Source organism: Takifugu flavidus, chromosome 20 (assembly GCF_003711565.1).
Source record: "Takifugu flavidus isolate HTHZ2018 chromosome 20, ASM371156v2, whole genome shotgun sequence".
Lineage (NCBI taxonomy): Eukaryota > Metazoa > Chordata > Actinopteri > Tetraodontiformes > Tetraodontidae > Takifugu > Takifugu flavidus.
The window spans coordinates 11,797,286-11,819,759 of NC_079539.1; the positions used below are offsets into that span (position 1 = coordinate 11,797,286).

The 22,474-nt window shown below is 43.8% G+C and overlaps 2 protein-coding genes across 19 annotated transcripts in view; both read left to right on the top strand.

Annotated features, from left to right (window-relative positions):
- The window catches only part of LOC130516790 (transcription factor 4-like), a 128,606-nt gene extending 123,966 nt beyond the window's left edge, over window positions 1-4,640 (top strand). For 13 of the 18 annotated variants that reach the window (XM_057018033.1, XM_057018036.1, XM_057018035.1 and 10 more), the window contains 2 exons: window positions 265-409; window positions 925-4,640. In XM_057018033.1, the coding sequence (XP_056874013.1) occupies window positions 265-409; window positions 925-973 (194 nt within the window). In that variant the 3' untranslated portion in view covers window positions 974-4,640. Of the gene's footprint in view, window positions 1-264; window positions 445-924 lie in introns of all 18 variants that reach the window. The other 5 variants (XM_057018037.1, XM_057018038.1, XM_057018048.1 and 2 more) reach the window with 1 other exon arrangement.
- Window positions 4,641-9,224: 4,584 nt separating this feature from the next.
- The window catches only part of LOC130517693 (cingulin), a 35,414-nt gene continuing 22,164 nt past the window's right edge, over window positions 9,225-22,474 (top strand). The window contains exon 1 of the mRNA XM_057019731.1: window positions 9,225-9,260. The gene's annotated coding sequence lies outside the window, so the exon portion shown is untranslated. The remainder of the gene's footprint in view (window positions 9,261-22,474) is intronic.

A 22,474-nucleotide genomic window follows, 5' to 3' on the forward strand; every position in this document is an offset into this window, starting at 1 on the left:
TATGCTGTCTTTCAAGGTTCTCACCGGCGTGCTTAGTAGTACTCAGTAGAGTAGCTCAGAAGGTTCTTACAAAAGTTGAGCAATCTTTGTGTTTGTCCAGTCAGTTCTGTTTTAAATTACATCATCATCGTGTTCCAACATGTAAATATATAAGGTGGTTGATTTGGATCATCGTTATACTGCAGATGTTGGTTCCATCGTGAGAAGAGATGGAGGATTTTGCCATAAAAAGCCATAAACGTCCCTGCCTGTTTATGTCCACAGAGCGAAACCTCAACCCGAAGGCAGCCTGTCTGAAGCGCCGTGAAGAGGAGAAGGTCACAGTGGCATCGGATGGGGCCCCCCTCTCGCTGGCGGCACACCACGCCTCCGCCGCCATGGGTGATGGATCAAACCCCCTAGGACAAATGTAAAGTGCAGCAGCATCTCCTCCTGCCTTGAATGGTCAGAATCTTGGCCGTAATCTGCTGTTTTACCCTTACTTTAGATTTAAAAGCTAAATATAAAATATTAATAAGCTCTTTTTCTTAAATTTCAAGTAATCCTGAAAAAAAACATGACATGTTTTTCGAGCAAATATGTAAACTTTCCGTGGTATTTTCTCGTCTTGAATCAAGACGTGAATTTAAATTAGCTGCAGTGAATCCACACAGACAACCATATTTCTTACTGGGCTGACTGGGATTCCAATACTGTCACACAATGTTATAATTTGCTCTGGATTCATGTAAAATGTTTATATCAATGTGGACCTTTGTTAGCACATTAAGAGATTTTCCAGTCTTTGACATTAATGAACATATGACGGGTTCAACTATTTAATTGAAAGAAATCCTGCGACCACCAGGGGTCACTGTTAGGCGGGTGGGTGTGCGCGCGCGTATGTGTGTTTCTACTCATTCGTGTCCCTCTTTGTCTCCGTAGGTCAAAGTTGCCAGAGTTCATCAAGATGATGAGTGAACACTTTGTCTGATGGTCTTCAAATCGACCTGGCGATCAATCAAACACGCCCCTTTCGTCTGCCCGACCAATCAACCGATCTGGAACTTTGGCTAAATCGGTGTGATCGGCCACCTGACTTTCCTCGTATGTCGTCTTCTCCATCGTCTCCCTCTGTCGAGAACTCTGAACTCTCCACCCGAAGTGAACTGGACGCTCCTCTGGAGCCCCACCCCCACTGTGGCGGACCGCGGGAGCCTCGGACGCACGGTGACGCAAAGCAACGGACAACAGTCTTTGGAACTGCAGCACTTCCTGTTTTATCAGCATTCCCTGGTTACATAGCTGCGTATACACATGTAGGTACGTATATGTGCATGCAGCGCACGTACGTACCTACATGTGTGTACTTGTTGGTGAAAATGTGATCAAAATGGAGGAAAACATATCAGTAATAAGTGTTATAAGTGTTAAAGGCCGACGGCCTGTCAGACAAAAAAGTGGAAGGAAGGAGAAAAACCAATATTTGAAATCTGGCAGTCACTAAATGATGTGAACACACAATTTTATTTGCTCTGTGACTATCAAAGGTGTCCACACGAGGGGTCAACAAAACCCATGGGGGGGGGTCTGATATTCTGTAACAAACCTGACCTTTTTTTTAAAATTAGAAGCCTTAAGAGTTGTTGTTTGAAGGAGGCGTTCATCCGAAATAATCAGTCATTAATCAGTGTTGTGTCAGGCAGAGGAATCGCAGGCAGACCGTCCGTGTCACATTATGAAGTGTCCCTCTGTGGGACGGTTGACCGAATGGACAGATGGGTTCAATGAAAGAGAGGAGGGCTGAACTGAAGCCACCTGTATTCCACATTTAGCACATTCCGTGAATCCCAGTGACTTGAATGGTGTCTCCTGGTGTCCTGAACATGGTGAGACCAGAGAAGGTGAGCTGAGAAGGGTTCTGGCTTCCTGAGAGCCGGAGAGGGAGAAATGATGAAGATGCTGCAAGGGAACAATCATCAGACAGGAGGATGCTGATTCCTCTTTTGTGGGGCCAACAAGTTGTTTTCATTGTGTTCCTGTGTCAGTTTCTCTAAATTTGCCCCTGACTGGTTTTTCCCACTACATCGTCTCCCGGAGTAACATCCTGTTTTCACTGACTGGTGTTTGCTTCAATCATGTCATGATGTTTTCAAGTTTTTGGCCACTGACACGAGATGATTCGGGGTTTCTGGATGTCCCTCTGCATCAGTTCTGGGCTGTAAAAATAGACAAACACACATAAAAACATGAGCGTCCACAGATTTGACAGTGAAATCCAGAAAACTCTCAGACAGGTGGTATGTTCGCATTAAGAGGAGGTCCACTGATTGTCTTGGAGCTCTCAACAGCGAGGTGCAGGTGGGGGCCCTTAGCCCACCCACTTCCAGTGTTGTCCTCTCTGCTCTCCCCCAGCCTAATGAGCCCAAAGGCAGAGTCCCCCGCCCCCACCCCCACTGAAGCATTCCCACAGATGCAATCCCAACATTCACAGTTGTACCAATGTGCCTTCTTAGAGTTCATATCATTCGAGTTGCCAGAGGACGACATTTACCTGGTCTTTTAATAGGATGCAAGCTTAGGGAAACCTGTTCTTAGTGGTTAGGTTCTATGCAGTCAGGTTTTTTACCAGACCTGGGAATTTAAAAAAAAAATGATGAAAAGGAAAAAAAAAGTATTTTTTGGATAAAACAGCTCACTTGTATTTAATGTACTGTACGCTAATATGTAAGTAAACTGCGTGTTTTGGCATCCAGCCGATGAGACAGACGCTTGTCCCTTCTCTCTCTGTCCCCAACGAGTCCTCCATAATTCCAACGATTCCCATTACAGGCCCCGTTTCCATGGTGAACAACGCGTCTCTTCTTGTATTATAGCTTATTAGCTTTTTATCAATATTTGATCGGCTTGTCTGTAAGCCAATGTAGTCTTCAGTACAAGTGTGTGGCTGTATGTTGTAAAACAGGTTTTTTTTTCCTCTTTCTCTTTTATGAAAAATCATTTCTCCTCTTGCTTTTTTCTTTGTCTGTTCTGGTTTACATGTCTATTATTAGAAATGTAAAAAGAAAAAAAAAAGAAAAAAGCACCATGATCAGTTATCTGGCAGCATTGTCGGCCGTCATTTTTGGACGTGGTTAAAATTCTACCCAATCAACAGGAAGGCACGAAGACTGCAAAAGAATCTATTTGAATAAATCAATCTATATATAAATGTACAAAATATATACAATATATAAAGAGGGTGCCACTTTCTGTTGTTTTCCTATTTTTGTTGGCTCGGGAAGGAATTATTTTCTCACAGACTGAACTGGCAGACGCTGTTGAGGCCCCTCAGTGTTACGAATTTTCAACTGACTTTATTGCGCTGCCGCCGTTGCCATGACAACACCCTCTGACAAGTACGGCGCCCAGTGCAGGACAAAATGGGACCGGAGTTCCATCAGCTCCACTCACTGCTCTCCAAGGCAGCCACACATAGACATTTGTAAATTGTATGCAACAAAAAAGCAAACTTTACCATTATTTTAAAATTGTGTATGTAAAAGTTATATTTTTACATGTAGACTGTTGTTATTTTGTGTTCTAGAAATATGTTGTATGGGTTGGTTTTTTTGTTTGTTTATTGTTTTTCTTTTGGTAAAAAGATGAAAAAGTGAAATTCATGTGTGTTAAAAAATGTGTCACATTGAAAATGTAGTGAGGTCAAAATTTCCAAATTGCTGTTTTATTAATATTTTTTTAACATTCTGTTTTCTGTGGGGAACACTTTTGATAGTTTATGTGAGGAAGAGGAAAAAATCAGAAAAGCTATCCAATAATTGTCCATGCCTCATGACATTACCATTTTAATTGGGTTTTTTTCTATTTTATTTCATTCTTTTCAGAGAAATGTGTAAATAGTCATCAGACATTTCCTGTGAGATGAAGAGTTGCCAGTGAGAGGTGATGAAGATGATGGTGAGCTCTGTTAGTAAGCCTGTGTATGTGTAGTGGCCCGGTACCAGACTGACCCGTTAGAACAGCCCGCTTCATCCGAAAGACGGAATGAACTAAACTGTGGTGAAAACGTGTCCAAAGGCAGATCCGGTGCACCCGGACAGCGTCCATCCATTTCATATATGGGGGGGTTACGGTGGATAAACTCAGCACCTGATTCCAGACTCACGTGTAACAGTTCCCAGTCTTGATTAAAGTGGTTTTGATCACAGAAAGAGCAGATCATCATTAGCAAACAATCGTAGCTATTTCCCCAAAAAGAAATCAGGCGGCGTTCAGGCAGGTTCCGTCTGTGGTTACGGGTGTTTCCCGCTAAAATTCAGCTTTGAATCAAAGGGAAAAGCTGCTTTTGAATTGGACCTACAGGCGAAACACTCCGATCGAATATGTCAGTGTAAGTACTAAATGTGTTTTTTAAGTATGTATGTTATTTTTCTGTGATGCTTTATTTCATATTTTCTCTTCGTTGTATAATCGAGTCATCTCCCGACGGACAGTATCCTCATCTTTATGTTATCCCAATGTTTCTACTAGCCAAAATGTTCACTCTTTTCCCCCCTTGTTGTACATACACACCTCAGTTCTCTTTTTCAGTGACTGTGCCATGAGCTTTGTAATCTGTTACTCTGTACCAGTTTTACTGCAATAATGAGTTGAATTCACAACGACTGCTGCTCTCCTTTGTGTCCCACCAAGTCAAAATGGGTTATCTGAACAAATACAGGCTTCTTCAGACATCTCCTACATCAAGAAGCACTTTGATCCTTTTGATGAGGAGAAGTTTGCCATGATGCCTGTTTTTTTGCAGGAAGCACTCATGAAAACCAGACTAACTCATTTACAGTAATTTGAGATGAAACGTTATTTTCAGAGATCCTGCAGCTTCAGTCAGAGCTGACAATCGAGCTGACCCAGTAGCAAGCGGGACTTTTCCTTTTACCTCTTCCAGACTCTTCACTTAACGCAATCACACAAATGCTCGTTTGAAAAAAATAGGAAGCAAAAGATAAATAAAATTATTTTAGCACTTAACTTGGAAATATGAGTTCAGAAAAGGATCCCAGCACCACGGTCCTGGGTTTGAGTCCCCTCATCTGCGTGGGTTCTCTTGGCTTCCTCTCACGGTCCAAAGACATGGTTCTGGGGGGCTGAACGGGTGAGTGTGTGTGTTGTCTGTCTCCGTATATCGGCCCTGAGGGGAGGCTACACACATAAACTCTGCACCAGCAGCACCACAGCTCCCAGTGCTCTGTTAGCAGCCTCCAGAACCTTTCCAGTAACCTGCAGCACATGGACGTCTATAGCGGCGCCACCAGGAAGGGAAGCAGAGCCAGAGACAGACAGGTTCTCACCCACCACCGCTGTTCCTGCCCCACACAATAACAACAATAATAATAATAATTGCTGGGGTCAGGAATTGCTCATGGAATCTATACATTAGTTCCACATGATGTTACACTTTGTTTTTCCTTCTTTCTGCATCAGAATTAACAGAGTGATGGATAGAAAAGCTGTTTCTGAGGAAGCAGCCTGAACTTTAAAGTCTCAGCTGGGAGAGAAATCAAATAAATACATGGAAACATGCTGCTGTTGTGTTTGTTGTTCATTTTTGATGCTTTGCTTTTATGTTAAACTATATTATTGAGATGATTTAGTTTCACTTTGTGCTTCAGTTTCAAGGTTTGATTCTCCCCACAAATACACACACACACAAAAATACACAACCTAGTTCCAGTATATACACACAATTGCACAACTTAGAATAGAAATACAGAACCTACTACACAGTATTTTTTTTGTACTTCTATCTTTGTGAGGACTTTCATAGATCTAACACATGCCCCAGCTCCTTTTTCTAACCCTAACCTGACCCTGACCTAAATCGAATTCTAATCTCGACTCATTGATTGATTGACTGATAATTGATCAATCGATTGATTGATTGAAGCATTTATATCGACTATTAAAGTAAAAAAAATGGCAAAAGACAAAAACAACACAAGACCTCTCCTCTCCTCTCCTCTCCTCTCCTCTCCTCTCCTCTCCTCTCCTCTCCTCTCCTCTCCTCTCCTCTCCTCTCCTCTCCTCTCCTCTCCTCTCCTCTCCTCTCCTCTCCTCTCCTCTCCTCTCCTCTCCTCTCCTCTCCTCTCTACCCAGCCGGCCATCAGCAGTAGGGTCCCCCTACATGAGCCTGGTCCTGCTCAAGGTTTCTTCCTGTTAAAGGGGAGTTTTTCCTTGCCACTGTTACTTGTCTGGGATTAGGCCCTGGGATTCTGGAAAGCGCCATGAAACAATTTTGATTGTAAAAGACGCTATACAAATAAAGATTGATTTGATTTGATTGATTTGAAGACATCCAAATCCACATTTAAAAAGGAGTGAGAAGTATAACTTATCAGCTCACATCCCTCCTTTTTGAATAATAAAGAACGAGCTTCCTGTTATAAACCGTCCTGACCTTAAAACCAAGTATTAACCCTAAAACACTCCCAAAATATTATCGATTTCCAAAAATGTCTTCATTTTGCTAGTAGAATGAGGATTTTGGTACTCAGTATGTAAAAATTCTAAGAACACACACACACACACACACACACACACACACACACACACACACACACACACACACACACTACTATGGATACTATTGTCTGCACTGGTTTGCAATATTTGAAGGCTCCCTCATCGTTTCCACTGGAATGACTCATGACCTCATAAACAGTCTTCCTTTGACAGTAATCCCACAGGGAAGGTCTGCAGGAACACACCTGTCCAGGTTGGCAGACACCAGCTAGAGTTTTCTATGTCTTTGACTCATCACTGTGGCTCCATGTGCTCGTGCCTGTAGGGAACCAGCATGGCCTCACCTTCAGAAGATTTTGTTTGATTTGACATTGTTCTTTAACAATCTTCTGAGAAAGACTTTCAGCCCTACAAGGTTTTTTTTCTGGAATATCAACTTCCGATTTTAGTCTTCCCAGTTTTTTGTTGTGTTTCTAAAACACCAGAAAAAAAACAGGATGGCTTTGTTTCCCTTAGTTCTTTTACTACCATAGAAAATCTTTATATATGTTCTTCTCCGTTTTCCTTCCTCTCCTCCTGCGGCCCATCCTCAGCAGGAGGGTGGCTCCATGAGGACCTGGTCTGATTGCGGCAGCCTGATGGCATGTTTGAGTTTCTGTTGCATTAACATTCATGGCGATTGTGTCAAATATGTCCCCAGTGCGTAGAATGGGAATCGTATCTGACATTCTCAACATGAACGTGTAGAGAACACCTGCAAATATGGATAAATCCTGAACAAAGCTGTTTATTCATGGTGGCGTTTGAGCCCTGTTACATGGCTGAACAGCGTTTTTCCCCCCACTGGTTAAACAAAGGTGGTGGACTGGAGGTCAGTTTCAGTGTTGTGCAGCTGATGAGGCTCCCACTCATGAAGAAGTCAAAGCAGGATTGAATGTATCAGTTTACGACTTAACAGTCTTCTTTTAGTCCAGACCTTTAATGTCCACTCAGATAGAGACAGATGATGTTTTATGCTGCTGTGATCTGTTTAAATCGGGGCATCATCAGCTCCTCTCTGTCAATCACAAACACGTTTGGCTATTTGTCCCTTTCATTCCTGGAGTTGTAAACAACACATATGTAACATGTTTAATTCTTAGTTAGAAATATATACAAGTGGGTGATTCATTAATATGTACTACTTATAAAAACACACAAAAAATGAGTCTCTTCATGTGTGTGTGTGTGTGTGTGTGTGTGTGTGTGTGTGTGTGTGTGTGGTGGTGGTGCGATATGTGTCTAAAGGTTGATAAGAGCAACACCGGGCTTTAACTACAGCCCCGATTCATCGTTTCACCACCTTGTGTTTTCCAGACTGAAGCTCGCTGGTCACTTTCTCTTTCACCACCTGCTCATCGTTCCATCCGTCACTCTACTTCTGCTCCACAGCATAGAAGCTTTCATAATCATCCACCTCAAATTTAGATTTACAGAGAACATCATCATTACTGACAACATTGAATAAAAAAAAGTTTGGGACACGCATGGCTGAGCTATAGCTGATCAGGGGGATTTTAGGGTGATCTGACAGGATCCATCAATGCTCACACTCAAATTCTGACATGATCCTGTGAATCTGGTCTCACTTTAGTCTGATTTAGCTTCTTTAACCAGCTCCCAGAGTCACGTTGATGGTATTTGTGTGGGTGAGACTGGATTTCAGCTGCTGTTTCAGACTGGGAAGGCGGCTTTACCAGTGCTGAGATCTGTGATGAAACACACGATCAGGTTTGACGTGTACGACGGCTCCAGAGTGTGAGCAGCTGACTGGGTGTGTTCTCCTCCGCAGGCTGCAGGAATGTGAGGCGTGACGGTGGCGTCGCCCAGCACCTACAACAACCAACATTGCTGTAAGCAAGGCTGCAAAGGGGCACGTTTGGCTGTTGTCATGTTGCTGGTGCTACTGGGCTGAAACCCCAAGTATTCACTCATCTTTATTATCAATAAATTACAGTGTATTTATTTGATTTTGATCAGTCAGAAGGGAGGGCACAGAATACTGACCTTTCTGTATGCTCCTGGTCAGTCAACTCCAACAGACTGTTTGTGGTTTTGTGTGTGTGTGTGTGTGTGTGTGTGTGTGTGTGTGTGTGTGTGTTCTTGTACTTGCTCCATACTGAAATGAGAACATTGTTGTCATTGTTGGGTTAGTTGTCATGGTTACGGTCAGTACATTGGGCTGGAAAATGTAATATATCTATAAAGGTCCTCACAATGAGAGAAGCACCAAGAATATGTCTGTCTGTGTGTGTGTGTGTGTGTGCGTGCGTGTGTGTGCATCTGTGTGCATCTTTAACTACCAAACTCTGACACTTCTAAACAAAGTGATGATCATAAAAAAGAGTAAATGGTGTAAAGACACAATGACAATATTTTTCTCGGTGTAATTTGGTTGTTTGTTGTATAAATTCTTGCACTTTGTTGCTAGACTGTGTCTGTGCACGCGCGCGCACCAATGGGGAGGTGATCATTCCAGGAGTGGTTCAAATAGTTGCCTTTTCATCTCAAACTGCTGAACTCTTGGAGAGCGAGAGCAAGAGACGCAGGTTTCGCGTCTCCCGCTGCTTCACCTGCACAGACCACATGCAGCTAAAGCGCTCTTTGTGCGTCTGTGACGTCACGTCTCAGGTGCGCTGCAGGTGTCGTCCTGGACACGCCCACAAGGCAAACTGTCAGCCGGAGTTTGCAGCCTGTCAGTGGCAGCAGCGGAGCGACAGCAGGTAAGGTCTGCTCTTAGTTTGGTGTTTGGGTCACTTTCAGCAACGCACTTTCACCTTATGACAGCGACTAGTTTCCTTCATTGAACATCAGGACGCGTTTATTCCCGCTGAGGAGCCCAGAAACGCGCTGAAAACTGGAACTGCGCGGGGGTTAAAGTTACACAACCGACCAGTTAGCCAGGTACTTTCAATATTGTAGGCAGATTGTGGAGGTGGCAACATAAATCACCTGAATAAAAGGCGAATCGAGCGACCAAATAGGGTTTAAAAGGTAAATGTAACCGTCTCAAAGTTCAGCCAGATCAGATTAGGGATTACATTTATTGTCACTCCGAACAAAGTCTGTTGTGTGGAGTTTATTTTGTACAGTATATTCAGCCTGTTGCCCGTTTTGGATTATTTCTGGCTGTAATAACAACAGCTAAGTTAAAGATTGACAACATGACCAAATATCGCGGTAATAAAGGGACGACTGTTGATCAAAGCAGATGTTATTATCAGCTTGTTAATGACAGGGTGGCTGACTCACCGCCACAAATGTCTCAGGAAAGAGAGGTGTTGTAGACACGAGGCTGTGTTTTTCAAATCAAAGTCCCCCCCCCCCCCCCCCCCCCACACACACACACACACACAGACACACACACTTTATTGTGGAAGGCCAGGGTCGTGACCTCCACCTTTGACATAACTGGAAAATCTGGGAAATCGGCCCAGCACACCGTGTTTATCCGGTGAATGGCGCACTGTAACCCCCCCTCCCTTGGCCGTGGTGATGGAATGTATTGTTTTGTGCAGGGGCGGGTGGGTAATGCTGCACTCTGCACCGTGCACTGATAAGAGAGAGAAACACATTATCTTTATTTCAACTGTGCAGAGAACATTGATGGTACATGAATTCCACATGGAGCCACAGCCTCCGTGGTTAATGAGCGACACCTCCTCTCCACCACCTCCCCACCTCCCCAGTAGGATGTTGTGTTTTCAGGCTGGCTGCAGATTTTTAAAAAAGAGTCACTTCCTGTTTCTGGAGGCCACCACATCCCGATCAGGTTGAAATCTGAACTGTCAAACTCCATTCTGTGATTCCTGGTTTTTGTTTGTCATTCTGCCATTTGGAAGGAAAGTTTGAGCGTTTTGGAGGATGAAGGATGAAAGTGGTCACTGTGGGAGAATTCCACCTGCAAGCTTGTTGCTATAGCAGCCAGTTTTTCTGGGTGCTGCAGGAAGATGTTGACGTGAGATCCTGAGCAGCCTCGTTGAATATGTTTGCTAGCTGTAGTGATGCTGCTGCATGGCTGTACAATTACGCATGTTTCAGAGAATTGTTCACTTTAAACGTTGCTGGAACCCAAAACCATCTCAGCGTCTCCTCCTTCGTTATATCAGCCCTCCAGCGTGGGTTTGCTGGCTTCCCCATCTCTCTCTCTATCTTTGACCCAGCAGGAGTTGACTTATTGTTATACAGTTTTAATTTTATACATTCTTTCCATCATGCTGAACTCCTCAGAGTTTCATTTGGCTTTTTTCCATTTTGAATTGCTGGTAGAACAACTTTAATTATGTACACAGCTACAAGTTGGACTATCTTAATATTTACTTGTCATATCTTAATATGATGTTAATATATGTGTTTTTATAAGCTTATCATAGTCACCCAGTCTTAATATTGAATTTTAATGTGATTCTGTGGGTTAATTTTTAAACTGATTCCAGTCCACAGGTCATGCTGTCATAAATATTTCATGTCACTTTCCCCTCTGAGATCCTCCCAGTAGTGACAACCTCCAAGTACTGAGAACCTTTGACATTCCATACATAATCTATATGTTTGACAGGAGAAACAGAGTTTCTGGATGAGTAAGAACTGTCCTCCTTCACTCTCGTTAATGTCTCATAATTGCTCCACATTCTTTCTTTTGACTTCACAACTCTGTCATCAAACCAGACCAACTAGACCCCGCCCCCACCCTCCACACACACACATCCAAATAATGTGCTGGCATTTGTCAGTGTGATGAGCCATTAGAGTCGTTTTCATATGCACATATTTACAGTTGTGGATCACTAATGAACCTCAGCTTCTTCAGTCAGCTCAGTGAACAACAATGATCAAGGATGAATGGAGAAAGATCTTCTGTTATTCCAGAAGATCACTGACACATTAGTGCATGTGGGACACCACCATCATCCTCCTCCGAATCATCCTCATCCTCCTCCTCCTCCTCCTCCGAATCATCATCATCTTCATCATCATCATCATCATCATCATTATCATCATCATCAGAGGGTTCTGGTTTCAGCTCTGTCTGTTGGCTTTGGTGGATTTACATTTGGATAAAGGAAGCTTGTGAAAGTCCACAAGCTGCCTAGATTCTTGGGACTCCTTCATAAAGGTCTTTGTGGTGGCATAAAGAGAGAAAAAGACCCTCTTTAGGAAGAGGACAATAGAAGTAGATGATGTCATTGATCTGAGGAATTACCTGACAGTCATGCAGATACACGTCCTGCTGGATTCCCACTGAAATTAGGATCAGCCTGTTCTTGAAAGCACATGTTTTCACATCAGGGTGAAAGGTCACGGCCCTCCCATCGCCATGGTGAATGTCAACGCATCACCCTTTATGTGTACTCAGAGGCAGGAAGGATGGAGAATTCTAGATTATTCAAAATGCTCACGTGGTCCAACCTGTTGATCTGAACAGTCATCATTTTACGCAGGTTAGTGAACCTCAGCAACGACAGCCGTCGTCCTGCGATGACTGTGGTGTCTAGAGGTGATTCCACAGGTGGATTGTCTGGTTCTTTCTGTCAGGTTCAGCATGTACGTCTACCACCGTACAGCCCCTTTCCATGATGGGCTGTAGCTCCTGCCAGTCTGGCCTGTGACCCCCAACAGGAGACTGAACCTTCACTCAGGTCCACAACACTGATGAAGTGAGGGAGGTAGACTGAGGTAGATACAGGGTGAATAACCCGAGGGCGGCTCCAGGGAGGGTGACGTAGGTGAGGTGACTCAGACACCCCCAACTATCTCTGCTACAAAGATTGTAGCATTTCTAGTTATGGTATGCTGTAATCATGACCTCATTAATAGAAACTGTTCTTCTTCCACGCTGATCTTTGGCTGAACAAATTGTCAATTGTGTTTTCATTGATTTCATAAGCCAAACGACACAATCTCCGGTATGAGAAACACCCTCCATTGGCATCTGCAACCTGTCAATCATTAACAAAGTGGAATTCAAGTATGGCAGGATAAAGTTCCCATAAAAGTCTAGAAATGCCTGTCAGGTCATGGGTCAACACACTCGATGCTGTTGAATTCTTTGCAGGCCAATGTTTGAGCTCTCCTCTTTTGCTGATTTTTGGCTTCACAAACTGGGGATCAGTCTGTTACAGTCGCCTGTTAACAGTCAGACTGTGGGATGAAGCTAGGTGTTAGCTAGCTGTTAGCTAGCTGTTCGCTGCAGACAATTAGCACAAGGCTTTTTTGAATGCGTTGTGCATGCTGACAAATTTCCCATCTTAATGTTACTTTAGATCTGTTTGAGTTGAGGGTTTTAGTTTAGGGTGTTGCTGTTTATTCCTCTGAGGAATGATAAGTATTATTATTAGCTGATGATTCCACCATCTTGTTGTGTTTTTATGTCGTCACTCAGCAGCCTACCTGCTGATGTATTATTAATGTATTTACACTTGAACCATCATAATAAATTAAACTATCACCATGTTATTATGACAGTACCCCAGTAATGGATGTAAACCAGTGGATGTCTTTTCTTTGCATCAGAATAAATTGGATGTGAACCTGCACACTCACAAACTAAAAGTTCAACTGGGAAATGTGAAAAGTTGGCAGGTATGAGGGTGTGTGCAGCCTCATTCATGGACTGACACTTGTCTGAAATGTTGACCTCACGTGTCTGTTTGGAGGCTGGTGGAATTTCATGAAAATCAACAGGACTTGAGTTTGTTTTTGTGTTTGTGGAAAGACACAATAATCCAGCGTAGCTGCTCTCGTCGTTCTGTTTTCTTCTGCTGTTTGTGAGCTCGCTCTCTCTCTTTCTCCCCCTCTCACTCCATCTCTCTCTCTCTTCATCCTTCCTTCTGGGTAGCAGCTTAAAGATGACCATTGAAAGCCTCCTCAGCAGATCAGACCAGCACTGGCATCATTAAAAGCCTTGTGAATGAGCACAGTGCAGCCTTCAGTGTTTGGCTGAACGTGACATCTTGGCACAACTATGGAGATAAATGAGAATGGATCCACCTCGACTGTCACCACGACAGCATTTATCGATTTTATTCATTCATATTTTTGTAGGACTGAGCTCAGGAATGTTTTGATTAGTGTTGGAATAATAGCTTGTCAGGAGATTTGTCTGTGGACTGTTTTATGTAACAGGTAGAAATGTAAATCAGAACCAATCTGATCATGAAATAACCAATAGAAGGACCTTTGGGACTTTTCAGTGTAATGTACAACTATAGGTAGCAGACAAAAATGTCTAATGTTTGCACTTCTGCTTTTAGTAATTTATTCCTTGGATTATGCAAAAAAGGAGAACACACTAGACCAAACAAAGCGTATTTACAGATCAGAGGATTTGAGGTCCTCTCAGCAGTGGCTTTTAGAAAACAAATAAAGAAGCAGACCAACATTCATGTGGAGACCTTTGTTTCACACCTGAGAAAGAGCCGACTGCTAAAGGTTCCTGAGGGCAGAGTCTTTAGGCCTGAACCATCAAAATGCACCTGAATGCAGCGCACAGTTAAAAACAAATGGCGGATATTCGTCAGGCATTCACAGAGGACATCTGCAGTCCTCAACACAGAAAAACTCAGAAGTTCTCCTGAAGTAGGGAACATAACCAGTAGAGACACAACAGTAGTTAGCAATGTTAATTACCTGCCATCATGTTCAGTGGGAGGATCATAAAAACAAAGCTGCTACAACAACCAATTAATGCAGATCCCATATAAGTAGCAATGCAGCATCTAATCTTTAACAGTTAATATGGAGAAGCCCAGTTAGCTCCTTCTATGTTAGTGGGGCTAATGGCCTCTTTTATTCAGGAGTGCAGAAATGTTACTGTAGTCTGGGTCAGGTAGAGAAAGCTGAAAACAACGGTTGCATTTTTCATGTTTTCAACAGCCCAGACTGTGCTGAGCCAACAGTCTGGGCTGATGAAGGCCGCTCCTCAACATCATGACTGTATCCTGACAGGTTGAAGGCCCACTCCATATCTGTTCAGTATGCAGTCCACTGTTCCAGAGCTTTGGGTGTGTTGAGCTCATAAAAGTTAATGGTACAGCTCCGTGATACTGTTGCACCTCTCTGCTGCTCAATGCAGGGAACGCACCCCTGCAGGACTGCCACCGGCAAATTTGCAAGCGGAAGCTCTGCAGATGTCTGGCCTCGATGAGACACACTCAGCCTCGCTCGTTTGGACTTGCGTGAACAAGATGTGTCTTGGCCACTCGACCAGCATTGGTTCCAGGGCTTCAAACGAGGACAAGCCACCGTCTCGGCAGTCGTTTGCAGCTTGACTGCATTCCAAAAGCACTTGCATCAGTTCCAGGTTTCACCTGCAAACTGCCACATTATCCAGCAGAAATCATCTAAATGCTTCTTAATGTCCTTCATCCCATTTGCGCCCACATCTCCTGGAGCTCACTTTCCACATCTCAGCCTGATGCTCAGAGTGAAACGTTGGGTGGGGGGGTCAGGCATGTATTTTGGAGCACATTTTCTCCATCTTGTAGTTTCTCCTTTTTGCTAATGGACGCTTGACAGTCCTAATTATTCGTCTTAGCAATTTAAAATCTGCCACCGAGGGGTTTTTTTTTCTTTTTGTTTTTTTTAAATTGCTACTTGTTTTTTTCCCTCTAAGTTTTAATGAGTGTTGTTTTGCATTATGCAGTACCTCCAGGCTTCAATTTGGCATCTGGGAGAGTTGGCTTGACTCCAAGACAGTGGTCACCCAGAGCTTATTACTCATTAAGCCTGGTTGGCGGCTGAGTGGGTGCAGGCTCGCTGGGTGCTGGGTGGGACTGTAGAGCTTGGAGAGTCCATGCTGATGTTGTGGTTGTTGTTGTCAGTGTTCTAGTTACAGGAGTAAACAAAGAAAGTGAAAGAGTTTGGAGTTTTCATTGTCTTCACTCTTTTTTTCATCCATCCATCCATCATCTGTTTTCTGTTGAACTGAATTTTTTATGTTTATTGGTCATCATATAGAAATGTGTTCTCTGAAATGAGGACCCAGTGGTGACCATTAGGGTGGGGACGGTTGGGTGCTTTCACCTCCCCCGCCCATGTCTCCTGCCAGTGGGAGGATTTGAACTGTCAACCTTCTGGCATCATGTCTGCGCTGCTGTATCAATCTGGGTTCATTGGGCCAGATTCACGAAACGTTCTTACGAACAAATTTGTTCTTAAGTCCCACTTACGAACATTTTACGAAGATTGTGGCATTCACCAATTTCTTCTTATCCTGGATTTATGCGTAGGTAAGAACAAATCCTACGAACACTCAGGAGTACTCTTACGCACATTTCAGTGCCGACATGTTGGCATGGTTGTGTTTTCTTCTCTTGTGGAGTTCAATAAAATTCAATATTACAATGATAATTATGTCATATTTATTTATTTCCTATTTTTGGTGATTCACAGAGAATTTTAAAATTACGTAAATGTGCCAATGACTGAACTTTAATCAGCCAAATTGGAAACCATGCCAAAACTGTCTTTTTATTTGATTTTATCTTGATTTATTTTATTAGGCGATCGAGGATATGCCCTAGCTCCCTGGTTGTTGACACCACTGACCAACCCTCAGACTCCACAGGAAATTTTATTCAATCAGATGCATGCGCGCAGTCGCTCCACCATTGAACGCACCATCGGCATTTTAAAGGGGCGCTGGATGTGTTTGGACACAGAGCCACAACCCCGTGAGGATGTGCGTCCTGACGCAATGATGGGGCCAGACTGCAGGCACACGGTTCACGTTTGAGCGCGATTAATTGCCCGTTTGTGAATAAAATGCATTATTGTCACAGTTTTAGTCTAACAGTCTTGATTCACTTCAAAAAGAAAAAATAAGAGAGACCGGTTTCAGAGCACAGCTTTTACACGTTTTTATTCTTTTTACATTCTTATTTTTTTTTACATTCTCGTTGATTTCTTTAAGCGTGTTGGCTATAGTCATCAGGGTTGAGGCAATTTTATCAAGCGTGTTAGCCATCCTTTCTTGATTGTTCAACACGGCGTCAGAAATCAGGCGTGGAGAGGCAAGCTTTGGGCATTTCGCTTTGGGCATTTTGCTGCTTTTTGCTCTGTCTACAGGGTCCTGCTGCAGTTCCTTTTATGGGCATTGGTGGGCGGTGACCTATGCTAATCATATGTTAATTAGACTCACCTGGCATGCGCTTTCAACTTACGAACAGATGGCATTCATCAATCTAAGAACACAGCTGCGAACAATTCTGGGGTTTACGAACGCGTTGGTGAATCCGACGTAGGGTTTTATTAAGGAACTTCTTAAGAACAACTTAAGAAAGAATCTAAGAAGATTCTTAAGAACATATTGGTGAATCTGGCCCCTTGATTTTATGTTTGGGGTTCCTAAGGTTAGGAACAATTATAGAGGGGAAAACATCGACAGTGAGTGAGTGAGTGAGTGAGTGAGTGGGCGACCTGACCAGGGTGGGGGTGTACCTGCCCCACTCCTGGATGGACTTCAGAACACCTGCCACATGTTTAGGAACAACACCGGATTGGTGCCAGTCGAACACATCTGGTGCCATCTGGTTTTTATCTGTGGGCAGAAGAAACCAGACTGGATGTCTTATCTGGTTATTTCTATCAAGTATTTCTGCTGTCTAAAATAACAGGATTAACTGTAGACAACATGTCAGCCTAGCATGCACTGTGCATCGAGGACAAAGGGATGTTTTTTTGTTTTAAGTGCTCTTCTGTCTGTAGTCCCAGACTGTGTCATCACAATGCGGGCTGCCACGCTTACCCGCACATCAGTCAACTCTTTAAAAAAAGAGGGAAGTGATGCAGAATGCTGGTACTAATTTGGCACCAGAGTGATAGAAGAATAGATGAGAGAAAGACGCCATCCCAGCCAGGCTCAGATCATTTGGAGGCCATTTTGCCACACAAACACCTTCCACACACACACACACATACACACACACACACACACACACACACACACACACACTCTGCAGGGTTTTCTTCTATTTTAGTGTTCAAAGGTTAAAGTTGTGTTTCTGGTGGAGGTTTGAAAACAGGGGGAGTTCCACACTTTCATATTCACTTCTGTTTTATGTTCTGGCCATTCTAGAATGTAGGATGTTCTAGCAGGAGGAGTCAAGTCAGCATTGATATGAATCCGGTGATTCTACTATACACTAAAGTGGTGATACATGATTTGAAACCTATATTTGTTTCATCACTTATGATGCGTCCAAGTAGCACCTAGAGGTGTATTCAATAACTATCATGTCTGGCCTCGTCAGTGACCACCGGGAAAGTCTGAATGACGACCATGAATAGAATGGTGATGACTGGAGAGACAGTTGACAGCACAGAAAGACAGCAACCAGAGCAGCAAGGGCTAGCACCAAGAACTGCAGTTCCTGTGAAGGAGCACCCAAAAGCAAGATACAAAGAACCCTTCCGAAATATACCCCCAGGGATTCCCGAGGGGGGGGGGATGAGAATCCCAATCGGACTGACCTACCGGCAACGACCCCAGCTAACGGACAATCAATCAATCAATCAATCAATCAATCAATCTTTATTTATATGGCGTCTTTTACAATCAAAATTGTTTCAAAGCGCTTTCCAGAATCCCAGGGCCTGACCCCAGACAAGCAACAGTGGCAAGGAAAAGGCAGGACCAGGCTCATGTAGGGGGACCCTCCTGCTGATGGCCGGCTGGGTAAAGAGAGAGGAGACGAGAGGAGAGGGAGAGGGAGAGGGAAAGGGAGAGGGAGCGGGAGAGAAGAGGAGAGGAGAGGAGAGGAGAGGAGAGGAGAGGAGAGGAGAGGAGAGGAGAGGAGAGGAGAGAGAGGAGAGGAGAGGAGAAGAGAGGAGAGGAGAGGACGGAAACACACAAAAAAATACACTATTTATACAGCGGGTCAGCGGGGCCGGAGGTCAGGTGATACCTGTAAATGAATGGGGGGGGGGGAGAGAAGCAGAAAAACTACACAAGAATCAGCATAACTAGTCTGCTTGATGAGGAGGAGGAAAGGAGAGGAGAGGAAACTATGGGCCCGATTCACCAATATGTTCTTACGAATCTTCTTAGATTCTTTCTTAAGTTGTCCTTAAGAAGTTTTTTAAGAAAACCCTACGTCGGATTCATCAACGCGTTCGTAAGCCCCAGAATTGTTCGCAGCTGTGTTCTTAGATTGATGAATGCCATCTGTTCGTAAGTTGAAAGCGCGTGCCAGGTGAGTCTAATTAACATACGATTAGCATAAGTCACCGCCCACTAATGCCCATAAAAGGAACTGCAGCAGGACCCTGTAGACGGAGCAAAAAGCAGCAAAATGCCCAAAGCGAAATGCCCAAAGCTTGCCTCTCCACGCCTGATTTCTGACGCCGTGTTGAACAATCAAGAAAGGATGGCTAACACGCTTAGTCACTATCACTACCCCGCACCCTAAAACTCCTTGGAATAAAAGGCCAGCTGTGCAGAAGAGCCATCAAAACCATCATAGAGGCTGCAAAGAAAGCCTCAAGATGGCTATGGATCCGGAGGGGGGATCCGTGGAGTAGTGGGCCACTTGGACGCAAGTCGGGAGCTGATCACCCCCGGCTGGGTTGCCCGAGCGACCTATATTTGTTTCATCACTGATGATGCATCCAAGTAGCACGTAGAGGTGTATTCAATAACTGTACATTCTACACACACATTTAATATTTGCTCTCTTGTAGCTGGTACAAGACTACAAGACAAGACTGTAGATACAGACTCCTGCTCCTCAGGCACTAAAGTCCTGTGTGGGGGCGTGACTACACCCCCCATGGAGCAAAGTGACAATTTCATGTTATTCCGAACCAAAGAAAATGTTCCACGTGTTGTTAATTGTGGTAATGAATTGTCTCTATTTTTCAAACACAATAGTTAAATAGTTAAAGTTGAGTGGTACTCTACGAAGGACAGGAAAACTGTTCCACACCACAGCGCATCTGTAGGTGCTGAACGTCACTTTGACAGAAACAACTTTGGTCTCCTGCAGCACCACAGGACTCGTAATTTTGTTCTGACTACGTTATTAGGACTAATTGATGTCTCCCTTTCAGCAGGAGCTTTAGCCAGTTATATAAGCATAAAAAAGACATTAATCCCAGTGTAGAGGGAACCTTCCTGTCATGCAGTGTGTGTGTGAACTCAGCCCCACCCAGCACCTTTGGCATAAACTAGAATTCCAAGCAAAACCTGATGATCCAACAAACTCACTAACACACTTTTACAACACTGCCAGGTTTCATCGCAGGTGGATGCCAGACAGTTGTTTGTCAGAAAGAATAATCCTAAACATAAATCACATTTTCCAGCATTTAATAACGTGGCAAGTGTACACATTTTAACAAACACAGTAACTCACAAATGAGGTTAAATCTGGTTAGTTTGTAAGCTTCAGCAACACTGATACATGTGTACACACTAAGTTTATATAGTCCAGGTAAAGACAGACACAGGTAAAACCAGTTTCCATCATGGTGAAATAGTTGTGGTCAATAAAGGCGCCTGCAGGGCGTCTCCCACTCTCCCCTCCCACTTTAAAGTTCAAAGTGCACCCACACACATGCTAACCTGCCACAGCATTGGGAAACTTCCCTCTTCATGCTACACTGATTTATCTGCTCAGTAACAACCTGGTCTTACCGTGAGGGTGCTGTTATAAACTTACGTAGCTCATTTATTCCAGGAATCTGGTGAATTTATCACAGGATAGGAGACACAGGAGACACAGGATGATCAAATAAACTAAAGATGACATTGGAAGAGCTGGAGCTCGTGTGTACGGACAATATGAATGATAAAGGGGGTTAATAAGGATGCCTGATAACAAGGGATACAACAGGTACAGAGAAAATACAACTAAAGGTGAAGTGTTGAGGCTGGACTCATGTCATCCGAACGCATCATCGAACGTTTGTCCCACCTGGGAGGTTCTGCATCAGAACCGGATTAGACGCTACTGAGAGTCGCTGCGCCAGTTCGAGACAGAACTGTCCCCGTTTGTACCGAACGGTGATGTCGGACACATTTTAAAACTAGCTCAGAACATCCAGGAAGAGCCCACCGGCTGCTTGCAATGAAACGTCTGATTCAATTAAAACGAGTGTCTTTGGTTTCCTTTCCTAGTCGCTCATTTCGTGATGATAAAGGTTCCTCGCTGTTGGACCTACGTCACATCTGCTTCAATTAGCTCAAGTCAGTAAAAGCTGAACTTTTAGACTCGCTCACATTATACTCCTCTCAGCTTCAAACCGCAGAGGAAACCTTTATCTTGTAATGTAAAGTTACATAAATGTGTGCGTGCGTGAGAGCCTGTGTGTGTGTGTGTGTGTGTTGTGATGACTAGGCCAAAGACAAGCTAACCTTGGTAGGAGCTGCAGACATGAACCCTCCTCATGCCTGCTGAGGTGTGTCGCTCCTGGGAGTGGCTCACACACCCACAGTCTGGAATTAGGACCTATGAGGCTGTTGTTCTCAGATGCACCAATATTGTTGACTTTATTGTGTTTTCACTTCTCTTTGATGATTAATGAGGGTTTTCTGTTGGGACCTTTTGAAAGCATTAATACTGGAGGTATTGATTGATTGCTGGTTTAATTTGGAGTTTCTAATTGATTGTTGGTTGAGTTTGAATTGGAAGCAGACTGCAGATATTCCAGGATGAAGAAGCTGAGCCACATCAGGGGAGTTTTTCCTTGCCACCGTTGCTTGTCTGGGGTTAGGCCCTGGGATCCTGGAAAGTGCCTTGAAACAATTTTGATTGTATAAGATGCTAAATAAATAAAGACTGATTTGACATCTTTGACCTCTGAGAGAACCAATTGATGTTCTCTCTGTCACAATGTTCATTTTACACCATTATACATGGTTGTGACATTTTTACCACAATAACAAAGCTTGGAAATCAATTCAAGTGGTCAGTAATTAATGATCAATCCATAAACTTGTAAAGGAAAATATTGGGGGAATACACCTGATCAGTCTTGGAGTGGATGTCTGATGTATTCAATCAGTCAAGGTATAATTCACTCTGTTTCTTTCACACACACACACACACACACACACACACACACACACACACACACACACACACACACACACACACACACACACACACACACACACACACACACACACACACAAGCAGGCAGGCAGGCAGCAGGAGAAGTTGAGAAAACCGGCCAACCTGGGACAGAAACCATGACAACCCAGGCTGGACATTAACAAACTCACATTCTCTCTCTCTCTCTCTCTCTCGGTCAGTAGAGGGGTTGTAGTTAGGGTCATCTCCATGCAAACAGAGGTCCAGCCCACCCACTAACACACACAAACCTCCTGCAGTGACTTGAGCCCAGTCAGAAAATAACTTTCCATCTCTCACCATGAACCATTTCGTCTCTCCGAGCGCTTCAGTGAGTATTTCAGAGATCATTTCAGGGCTCAGCGTGAGATTCGACTGAGATGAGGTTTGGTTTTGTATATTTACTGTGTTGGGACTGAAGTAGCCTGTTAGTCAGCGTTGTCAACGTCGGACCTTCTGCTGCTGCTCATTCTGCTAATTTGGCGGATGTCTGCTCAGCTTCCCCTCTGCTGTGAGGTGTGTGAAGGCTGAGACTTTTGTCTTTGCTGCAGCCACAGTGAGACTGACGATGCAACAAGGTTAAAGTTGGTCAGAAATGCAACATGACAATCACTGGCTTGTGTTGTGCTCTATGTTTTATTCCCTGGAAGTTTCTAACCACGTTCACAGCCCTTCAGACGGATCCCCATAAATCAGCGTTAGAGTCCTTTGATCGTCTTGTTGTTGTGATGTAATTCATCTGAAAACGCAGCCTTTAATGACCAATTTGTATGAAGGAACATGAGATGTAAACGCTCCCAATTTAAAGGCTTAAACTGTGACAAAGTGAGAGACGTAGCATCCCACCTTAGCATCGGTTTCTT